Here is an 11,566-nt window from a genome sequence, read left to right on the forward strand (position 1 = left end):
ATGGGTAAAACCAGACCATCACCCTGCAGCTCACAGTTCAGGCATCAGAGCAGGGCTTGGTGAGCTGCTGGTGCACACAGATGTACATTAACACACACATTCCAACAAGGACAAGCTTGTGCCACTGTCCTACAGCCTCTCCTGGGGTGACTTACAGATGAATCTCCTCATGATCTCTGTGCCCTTGACCACCTAGGTCAGCTTTAGTCAGCAATAACTTGTTATCACCTTTCCTTTATTTGGCTGTGCATACATTTGAAAATAACCTGTACTTCCTGTAAAAAACAGAAAGAAACAATTAGTAAATAACAAAACTTAGAGTTCTGAAACAAGGTAGAAAACAGATCTTTTTATTTGGAACAAAATGAATCATGGGGGGAAAGGAAAAAGGAAAAAAACACCAAAAAGAGAACAATAGCAGGGTATGAACACATACAGTTAAAGGAAGAGCACAGGCTGCATCACTTCTCTCCTGACCTCACAGTAGCAGAAACTTTTGCCCCATTGCTGAATGGCACTTTCAGTGGCAAAGGACAGAAAACCAACCACGGCTCAATCTGTCTCACAAAGACCTCTCACATCTCTATGGGAAAAATCTTTCCAGGACTGGGATCATAATAGTGGTGATGTTCATAGCCCCCCAGGGCTGGCAGGAGGAAGGCAGCACTAGGATAAGCTAGAGCTGGGATGCCCCAGCCCAGCAGGACAAGGCTGGCCCAGCTCTCATCCTCAGCACTGAAATACTGCCACTGCCTCCAGTGGAGCTCAGAGCACTGATCAGCCTCCAAAGCATCTGCTGGAGTCGACTGTCCCCTCCTGCCCCTGCTAGAAAGTGCAGAAGTGAAGCAATTCTGACTGTGTCCCTTCATTTTGGTGACACTGGCCTGGTGACATTCACCCAGCATCACTGCTTCTGTGCTGCCACCCCAAGCACTCAGTGTCACTTTTTTTGTCATTCAACTCACAGCCTTTGAGGAATGTTTATACTGAAAGGAGTTAGAACAGCACCGTAAGGAAAAGAATTATCACATCCTTCTTACCGTGGAAGACCTGATTCCTACAGCAGTCTTTAAAAGCAGGGACAGGCTGAATCACCACCAGCACAGCACACATGATTCAAACACCTTCCAGAGAGAGTCACAGGACAAGGAAACAACAAGAACAATCACTTATGGCTGAGTGTCACTGATGCAGAGCCTTGGCAAGTACACAGAGATTAAGGACTCCCAGGTAAGTGTGCAGGCATCCCACCAGTCCCTCTCCTGGAAGAGAAGCCCTCAGTTTAGTTTGGATTCTGCTGGGGTGCTTGCAGCCCTCGTTGGATGGCTTTCAGCAGGCATACCTTAAATATATTTCCAAGGGATTCAGTGTCAGCACAATATAAAACAGGGACGAAATGACAAGGGAGGAGAGGATGGGGAGTACACAACTCCCCATCCCTTTTGGTCCCAGTCTGTACCATCTCTGCTTTTACTACCATGTCTTTCTAGCCCAGAAAGCTATTTTAAAACTAACAACCCATTTACCACCTCAGTAAGACTACTAAAATTGTCTTTTACAGTAAATACCTTGCTCTGGCAGCACATCCTGCAGCACTCCCTGCAGCCTGACAGCCTTCCAGTCCCTGGCAGCTTTGCTGGGACTCAGCTGCCTGAGGACAGAATCCTTGCCCTCTCCTGACCACATCCTTCTTCCCTGCAGGTCTAGCCCAGCTGCTCCACAGGCACAGCTCCCCTGAGTAGAACAGGACATGCGTAGCAGCACGACTTACCTAAGAGATTCTATAAATTGCTGCTGTCTGTGCAAATAACACAGCTCTGAACAAGCCTACATGCACAGGCAGATGGCCAGCTTCATCAGCTTGCAGCAGCTAAACTATTACACTAAAGGCACTAATGCTTGCATTGATAAACAATCTCAGCCTTAAAATTAAGGTTTCTGCCAAAATTGCAGCCCCAAGCCCCAGGCCCCCTCCTGCTGCAGGCAAGCAAGCGAGTGACAGCGCTGGCTTAGCTCGGGGGCAGCCCAAGCAGTCAGGTTCTGGTGAAAGGGAACCTGTACCCTCTGTCCTTTGGGGCACCAAGAGGTGAGCAAAGCCAGCATTACCCTGGGTCTGCACACAGCATCTGCAAGTCAAATTTCAAGCCCCCACCACTGCTCCTGCTCTGGGCAGCAAGAGGTGAGGGCCAAATCTGGAGCTCAGAGGAGCGGCTCAGATAAGCACCCAGGACAGCAGACTCAGAGCTGAGACCTCCTTTGAGTTTCCTTGGTAGGGCCTGTGAAAAAATTGCCCTGAAGTCTCCCGAGAAGAAGCTTTCTCAGGAAATTTCTGGCAAGTCTTTGGCTTCTGCCTGGGACTGGCAGGCCACCTCAACCTGCCTGTAGTGCCTGCCCTGGCTGGCAGACACGGCAAGACATGGGGTGGGCAGGAGGAGCCCTCTCATTCCAGGCTGTCCCCTGGGCTCCTCAGTTTAGCTGCAGCTCTGTTATCAGGCAAAGCATCAAAGAGCTGCCCCTTTTGTTTGTGGGTGAACCTGTCAGGCCAGGGGAGTGGGCCTTGAAGCCATGTGTGTGCTTTTCTCTGTGTTTTCTTTTTTCTTTTGAAATGAGGTCAGAAGGTCTGACACCTGACGTCTTTCCCCTGCTAAAATTTTCCAGACACAGTGAGACTATGGGATGCGAAGGACAAGTGTCACAGGCTTCAGGGTGGAACAGCAAGCGTGGCAGATCAGTCATCAGTTGGATCCGGGAAACAGTCTGAGGCATCTTCCTGGCTTTCCATATCAACTAGGACCTCAGCATCTGGCATTTCCTCAGCTTCTATCTGCACTGGTAAGTTTTCTTCTGCCAGTGGCTGGGGCTCAACACCTTGACCAATCTGGGCAGCATCTGGAAAAGGGAGAAATGGTTTATAGCCCACACTATGGCTCACCCTCATGGAAATTCACGCCCTGGCCCCTAATGCTGCAGACTGCCTAATCCGCTCAGTCCCCTCACCCCAGGCATCTGCAAGTCAAATTTCAATTTTCTCTGTAACTACTTATTTTTTGAGCCATCCATCATGCCTCAGGGCACTTTGGTACTGAAGCTATCCAGCTTCTTAGTACCAGAGTACTTCACTACTGTTAGTACCAAACCTTTAGTACCAAAATACTAAAGCCAAATCTATTCACTTACATCTGAATAATTAAAGCTGGCTAACAGCACACATTTAGTTCTCACCTACCTTCCACATGCATCTCTGCTTTTTACTAAATTGTAAAAAATTTAAATATGGACTACTTTTTAGTCAAACTTATAATGTTTGTATTTTTTATTAAAAGCTCTATACTTGAAGTACATTAATATTAAACAATGAACTGAAAGACCTTTTTTTCCCTCTTTCTTGCGCTGTGTTTATGAGTAGCATATAATATTTTGAAAGCAGAGCAAAGAGCATCCAAGGTTAGATATAAAGCACAGCAGAGCTACAGGAGGCTGTGCATGGTACAGTGAAGGCCACCAGAAATGGAGACAACAGTGCTGAGACCAGGCTATGACCTATGTAAAGGTGCTCCAGTTCATGTCTCTCCTAAACGTACTTCAGCTGATGATGGTGCATTACTAGGCAAGGTGTTGCCAGCATTTGTGTTTGGGAAGCAAAACTGAGGGAAACATAATGCAAAAAGTGGAGTACTAATATCAAGCACTTAGAGAACAGGACATTTCTGGAGGGTCTTTATCACCACACTCTCTTGACTACATTGTGCTAAGGCTGTGGGGGTTTATGCTCCATTTCCTTGAAAAATTTAAAATGTGACCATATTCCCACTCTAGCCTCAGTTTAAGAAAATACACAAGCCTCTGGCTTTGATGGTATTAAGCTGTGTTTACAGCTCACTCTATTGGTTCCTGCTGTCCTGAAGATGACTGCTTTAAAAAAACAAAACCAATTTTCGTAAAACGTTACTGATGAGAAGGGGAGAAGGGTGAGAAAATTGCAGGGAAGCAGCTGAGTTTTGTGGGGGGGGTGCTGTTTCTGGGGTATATGTTCTAGCACAGGAGATACTGGAGCCCGCAGCCTGCTGGCAGCACCCTCTGTGGGATGTTTGTGGGATGCTGCCTGAGCAACGTACTTAAAAATGCCCTGGAGGAGGTGCAGCAGCTCCCTGTGCTGGCATGTCCCAGGCCCCTCTCTAGTGTCACTTCCACCCCCAGCAGCCACCCTGTGCCCCTCCCAGACCAGGTGTCTGAGCTCGGCCAGGTCGCTGGACTCACCGGCCTTCGGGGCACGGTCCGTGTGGGCAGCCTGAGCCTCCACACGGTCTCCACGGCGGGGGCTCTTCGTGCCTTCACCGGACACCACTGACATTGTTAGCCCGTCGTCCTTCTCCTCCTCTGTGAAACCAAACGCAGAGGTCTGGAGGAGGAGGCCTCCATGCCCCCAGCCCTGGCAGCCCTGCTGCGAGGGCAGACCCCAGCCCGGCTCTGCGTCCCCTCCCGGGGCGGACAGATGCCCAGAACGGAGGGTCACTGCCAGCCTGCCAGAGACAGCCTGGCCCTGCCGGCAGGATCACACTTGAGGTGGCACGGGCAGATTGCTCTCAGGGACTGCTGCTGACAGCAGACTGCCGTCAGAAACCTTCAGGTCATTTTGGGATCACGCCTCAATCAGGTTCCATTTTATTGCTCATAGGAGAGGTTTTGCTGTGGGTTTTTCTTCTGGCCAGGAGCACAGGGTGAGGGCACAAGTGTGAGGTGAATAAAGGAAAAGCGAGGTTTAATTCAAGACCCTGCTAGCCATAGAGGCTGCCTATCAGCAAGCAGACTTCTGCTCCAGCAGGTCAAGGGAGGACAGGCTGGAGGAAAAGCAGCCACCCAGCTGAGACCAGGTTAATCTAAGGCCATGTCAACCCCAGCCTGCACAAACACAGTCCTCTCCAAAATTCATAACACCATTCCCCACTCACCTGAAGGCACTGGGATGAACTTGTGTCTCCTCTTCATGCAGCAACATATGGCTGCAGGCAAAGCCACCACCAGGATAAGCACACCCGCTGCACACCCTGCCAGGATGTAAATGAACCCCGGGTACCGCAGCAGGTCTGCAGGAAGGACACAGCATTGTTAGCTACTATGGTGGACAAACTCCTTTCTCCCAGTGGGAGAAACCCTGCAGCCACATTAGAGCTTGTTGACATCACTGTTGCCTTAGTTTGGATCAGGGCAGGTGACACTGTCACCTGTGGCACTTTGTGATTTATGTCACATCGTTTAATTATGGCATGGAATTTTTCATTAAGAGACGCCTGTGTGCCTAAGCTGTGTGCATTCACTTCTGCCTGCTCTGATCACTGACATATGAGGTAATCTGTAAGTTTTAATGAAGTTTAACAGAGAAGGTGGTGGTTTGAAAGATACTACATTTCAACAAGTTGTATGAAAACAGGCAGCTAAGGAAGGAGACCTAAGGAAGTACCTCCTGCTGAAGGAAAAGCTGCAGAGGCTACCCTCAGAGCTGGCATCAGAGAATCCACTCAGGACAGTCATGTAATGACTGCACCAACCCTAGTGCAAGTCTCATCAGAGCCTGCACTGCCTCAAGCACCAAAGACTGTGGCCACTCGAACTGCAGGAGAAAAGCCCTTCCCAACCTCCGCTGCTCGGGGAAGGATTCCACAATGTTCCCCTGCCTGGCCGGGAGTGCAGAACAGCAGCAGGAGCCAGGGCTGCAGATGGCTGAGCAGAAGGGCAGCACAAGTCACTGGTGATTATTTCCCAGCTCAGCAACCCTTGCTCAGGGTTGCTGTGATGGGGCAGACCCGCACGCTCACTGCTGCTGAGCAGGCAGCTGGTGCAGGGCATGGCAGACTTGCACAAGAGAGACCCATCCAGGCTTGTTTCTTCACTGAAATAATTCCCTTCAACTTGACACAGCCTCTAGAAAAACTCTTCTGGCCATATGAAAAAAAAACAACCCATACAGCTCCATTTTAACAATAACATAAATTCCTTAGGTAAGTCTGTGCCATCCCTTTCTGAATAATTTAACTGCTTTTCAGCAGCACACACACCTGCACAGCACAGGAGCCACCAACAGGCTCATTTGGAGCGTATTTTCAAGCCCTCAAAAGCACTAATTGCTCCATCTCTCCAGAGACTAGGAAGAATTTTAAATGTTACAGGATGTACTACATGGCATCATACCCCACCTACTCACCGGGACAGTAAAAACATCTGCACACAGGTGCTTGTGGTATTTTCAGAGTGCTTGTTTCATTCCTTTAAGAACAATTACCAAGTTCAAAAAAATCCATATTCAAAATTAAAAATTTTCAGCAGCTCAGAAATAATTTCCCTAATTATTTTAGTTGATGAATGCTTAGAGAATATAATGAAAAGTATAAATACAAGTTGGAAATTTTTTTCCCAAAAAATTACCACTTGTTAGTAAGGTCTTTTGGGGATAAAATATTGTGTTAAAAATAAACAATGAACAAGTAATTAATCAATAAAAGTCTTTTATATATGTTGACTTCTTAACTTCTGAATTGTGTGTGCTCAGAGTCCTGTGTTGCCTGGTATGATTACAGCATTTCTGACATATTGTTTTTTGGTTATTCAAAATTCATTTCATCAGCCAACAGGTTGCCCAAATAGATGTTTTTACATAGCTTGTATACCTACAGTGGAAAATGTAAATTCATCCCTTTGCCTGGAGCAAATAATAACCTACAAAAATAATTAGTTAACCTTCAATTAAATTAAATGAACCCATTTCCCTCTTCAATTCATTTTACTGGTACCCATAATTTCTTTCATTTACTTTTTACAAATGTGGTTGCATTTGGTGACTAAAAAGTGGAATTGCTGCCACTTTCTTTAATTCAGACCCTTCCAAATATGTGTTTATGACCATGTCCATCTCTAAAGAGATATCATTAAATTCTCTCATGAGCTTTCCAAGGGGAAACGGGAACAGATATCGCACCCGGGGGACTGGGCAGCCACCCAGGATCAGCCATGGAATCTGAGAGCACTTGTGTGATTTATCAGAGGGCTTGACTGAACAGCTCATGGATGTTCACATGGATGTGGAGAGCCTCATTCCCCAGTGCCTCAGCCAGCTTGGCTCTGACTACATGGAACAGCCTCCAACCATTTTAACTGGGCAAATTCCAGATCACTGCTCCAGAGCCACAAATACCAAATCTGCACAGATTGGCCAGTGGTGCCAGAGGGGCCAGGCACGGACAGCCCACAGCACCTCTGCTGACTGCCACACTGGACACAGAAATGGTCAGGAGGCATGCTTTCACATCAGCTGCATGCAACCACAGAAGAAAAGACAACATCTGCCATGGAGCTGGAGTGTCCCAGACAATTTCTAAAATGCTACTAGTGGCATTTTAGTGATTAAATTAATTATCTAGTGGCAAAAGTGATTAAATTAATTACATCAAAATTTGTCAAAAACCTTATAGTTAAGTTATGCCTGTGGTTTTGATAGCCATCTTTGCTGCTAGAGAGTAGAACCTTCACTACTGGAGGTGCAAATTAAATGATACCCAAGGATCCAGATTTTCTGTCTCATTGAGCTACGGCCTTATTCAAGCAGAATACTCGGCATTTATGAATAGGTTGCAAATGGATAAAGTCTCAGGCTTCTCACAGACTTATATGTCTGAGCAAGGATATGGAGGGGAAAAAACTCTACATTCCAGAAGTAAATGGCTTGTGTCTTTACTCACTTCTGATGGATGGGGCTGATGGAGAGACATTTGCATAGATCATAAAATCTTTTGTGCTTCTGGTCTAGATAAGGGGAAAAGAGATGAGGCAAAACACCCCAATTGAGTCCAGAAGCAACAGGGCTGAACTAGTAGAAAGGTTTTTATGGGGATGCACAGAAACTGGAAGGCAGCTGGGTCATGGATGCACATCACAGTAGGAAGCAGCCTGTGTTTCTAAAGCAGCGTAGAGGATTGGTGCACAGGGGGGTGCAAATCTCCATCACCAAAAAGTAGGAAAAGAGGCAGATGGAGATCCATCCTTGCTGCAAAGCTGGGTAAAAGGACCTCCTCAACAAACTTATCCCATCTATGGTTGTAGGCTATATCAGTCCGAAGCACAAGAGGGAGAAGGAAATCAAGGGGTTACTTTCTAAAGGCAGGATTTGGTAACTCTGGAAGGGAGATGCCAGAAGAGGACAGAAGAGTTTGATATTTTGAGGACACCATCAGCTCTTAATTTTGCTGCTGCAAGAGACCAAAAGTAAGATTTTATGGAGATGCCATTACTCACCATAGCTGCAAGACAGTGTAATGGGCCTGGTCCTCGTGACACTGTTCCCCTTCAAAATTTCACACACAAACTCCCCAGGCTCAGTTCTGCCCAGGTGAACTTTCTTCCCAGCATCCTTAATGCAAGCCCCCTCAGCTTTCAGGTGGGTGCCATTCAGCAGCCACCGAAAGACCAGGATCTCGTTGCTGGCCATGTTGCAGGAGAGCTCTGCAGTTCCATCAGGGAAGCACTGGATACCAATGGTCGGCTCTGGTCACACACAGCATGTGTGGGGAACAGGGAGGAAAGAGAGAGGTGAGGAGAGGACTCAGCAGTGAACAAAACTGAACAGAAGCATCCCTTTCCAGCAATCCCAGTAAATCCACATTTATGAAGGGAGCACAGATACAAATAACCACACTCTTGAGTGCCTGCACTCTGCCCTGAAGTGCTTAACAGTGCCTACCCCAACCCTGCTAGTGACTCTTGATCCCCGTTATGGGGATGCCACCAAAATCTGACATCTTTTCATTTTCCTAACTGACACTGAAAAAAAAAAAAAAAATTAAAAAGCCCCTGGTCTGAGAGGATGGTGGAAACATCCAGAGCATGTGCCAGCCAGAGCCCTCCTCTGTAATCAGCAGATAATCATAGCTTTGGAGGAGACTCAGTCCTCCCCTCCACTTTTGCTGTCACTCTGCCTCTTCTTCCTTTTTTAGAGAGGAACCGGTGCAAATCATGGCCAACATGGATATGAACACAAGACACCTGCAGTTAAATACAATACCCATACTATGACATTTTCAAATGAATAAATTAATCACTACTCTTGCTACATTTCCCTGAATTTCTCAGTTTCAGTCTACTACAAGGAGCAAACCTATTTCCTACACTTGCCGCTTTGCATATACAAACTAGATAGAGAACTGGTATGATTTTAGGACAGCAGGAGTAACACTGAGAACATGTATCCATGGAAATAAGCTCAGAAATCACTGTCTTGTGCCAGGACATCATCTTCAGTTAAAATTCCCTGCCTCCAGGAACATGTTGGCTGTAGAAGTTTTTCCCTGCCTTAGGGGTGGCAACAGAACAGAAGGAGGAGGCAAATGCTCCTGAAGTAAATCCACTGAAATGGAGGTTAAACCCAGGACACTGCTTTGGTCTTTGACTACTTCCAGTCTAAGCCCCTGTTCTTCATACCAAGGAGTCACATCTTTGACCTACTGTGCACAGCAGTTCCGCCTGTTTGCACCCAAAAGGTGAAAGGGTTCATTTGTCTTCACTGAGACCAGTTTGCTCAGACATTTTCATTACAGTTTCGTGGCTTCAATTTATCTTAGAAGCCTGTGTAAGTGAAAGCCCTGCAAAAGGAACGGTGATGATGAGGACCAGAGCAAGGCTCTCTGTCTGCCTGGAGCACTACTCAGCACGAGGACAAACCCTACTAACCCTTCTCCATATTAACCCAAGCAATGAGCTGGATCCTGTACAGAAGTGACTTTGTTTCTGTCTTTGCTACCTGCAGATGGATGAGCAAGCACACAAAAGGGAGCAGGAATTCTGAGGCTACAAGGGACAGCAGGGAGACTGGCACGGCTCCCAGAGGCACCTATAGCTCCTACAAGTTCAAGCATTTTCTCTGGAAAAATTTCAAGGCATTGGCCTTCCAACCACAAGATCACAAAAGTTCAAAAGCTTTTTGTTGCTAAGAAGGCCACTTACCAAATACTTCCAGTGTAAAATTTCTGATGGTGTTCTGAAAAACAAATCCGTATTTTCCTTCATCATCTTTCTCCACACTCCTCAGCACTAGGGAGCCGTTCTCTAAGTTCAGCCATCTACTGGCAGAAGTGCCACACTTGGCCAACAAGGTATCATTTAGGACAGTTGTAGAGCATTTCTTGTCCTCCTTGCTCATGCTGGAGAAATTCTGCAGGCTTTGGATTTCCAAAGAAAAGACTGCTGAATCACCGCTGAGCGCACCGGTCCAGATGACAGAGCCTGGAAGGAAAGCAAACTTGCTATGTCCATCCATCCCCTCCCAGCTGCCTCCCAGGAAGGAAAATGCCCAGGTGAGACACAAGAGGGGCAGACCCAACCCTAGGGACAGGTTGGATCACCAGCAATGGAAAATCAGAGGAGTGGAACACCTTCTATAAGGTCCAACTTCCCCCACTTCAACAACGCAGGAATGGTGTACATATCATGCACACAGGGAAAAAAAAGGCTGAACAGCTGGTCTTTTCTCTCCCTAAATTTGAGATGACCTTCTACCAGCCCCCATCAGAGATGAGAGACTGTGCAAAGAAAGGTCCTTAGGGCGTCAGTGCCATGGACCTTGCACAGAGGGTAGCAGAAATAACAGCTGCAAGACCACAGCTGCTTTCACCCAAAGAGTAAGTTCGCAGTTTTAACTCAAACAGGTCCCACAATACCCTTGCACATTATTAAGTTGTTGTGTATAAATCAGAGATGGGTAAAAGGTAGGGTGACAGCAGCTTGGGGACTAACCCAAGGTCACACCAAGTGTTGGGAGCTAGACCACGTCGCTCTCCAGCCAGCACTCTGCATACAAGGACCTTACATTCCTCACTGCAAAGCTTCTCCAGACACAGGACACTCAGAAAGTACAATATTGTTAGTTATTGTTCATTTACTTGAAAAATAATCTGTCTTACTTTGGTCTGACTTCCCCTTTCATGCATTAGCAGCTACACCATTTGATGTCACCCTAAACCTGGTAGCGTCCTTAAAAGATCTTGGAGCAAAATTAGGGTGTCTGCTCATCTAGGCAAATCTGTGCCAACCCCAATAAAGAAAAATCCTGCTTACCTTGAGTAACAGTTATTATCACCAGCAGGCAGAGCAGAGTAAAAGGAGAGCTGAAATCCATTTCAAAGAGCTCCTTGAATCATATGCTGAGGAGACGATCTGGCTACAGAGCTCGGTGAATATAGTGTTCGGGAAATGATGTCAGAAGCAAGAGTGAAAAAAAAAAAAAAGAAAAGAAACTCCATAGTGGACAGATTGAATGATGTTTCAAAATAGAGCTGCAAGGTTTTGGGTGACTGAACTCGGGCTGAGCCAATGCAAGCCACAATGTGCTCTGCAAAGTCCCGCAGCTCAAAGGTAGCTGTGAGTGTGAGAATAGGACTGAGAGGTGAGGGGAGACAAAAGTATCTCCTGGTCAGCTCACCCATTTAGGAAGATGCTAATGCCAAGAGCAGTCAAAGGAGAAACACCTACTTCTTTCATCCTTTTCTAGTTTATCAAAGTACAGCATCCCCACCCGGGAGAAGAA

General features: G+C 46.7%; 1 protein-coding gene across 1 annotated transcript; it reads right to left on the reverse strand.

Annotated features, from left to right (window-relative positions):
- Positions 1-334: 334 nt before the first annotated feature.
- On the reverse strand, positions 335-11,566 carry LOC110480163 (uncharacterized). The gene is made up of 6 exons (XM_021547921.3): positions 11,098-11,566; positions 9,988-10,266; positions 8,284-8,532; positions 4,950-5,084; positions 4,258-4,377; positions 335-2,889 (listed from the first exon to the last, which is right to left on the reverse strand). The coding sequence occupies exons 1-6, from the start codon at positions 11,156-11,158 to the stop codon at positions 2,729-2,731; spliced, it is 1,005 nt and encodes a 334-aa protein (XP_021403596.2). The 5' UTR covers positions 11,159-11,566; the 3' UTR covers positions 335-2,728.

Source organism: Lonchura striata, chromosome 2, assembly GCF_046129695.1.
Source record: "Lonchura striata isolate bLonStr1 chromosome 2, bLonStr1.mat, whole genome shotgun sequence".
In the NCBI taxonomy this organism is placed as follows: Eukaryota; Metazoa; Chordata; class Aves; order Passeriformes; family Estrildidae; genus Lonchura; species Lonchura striata.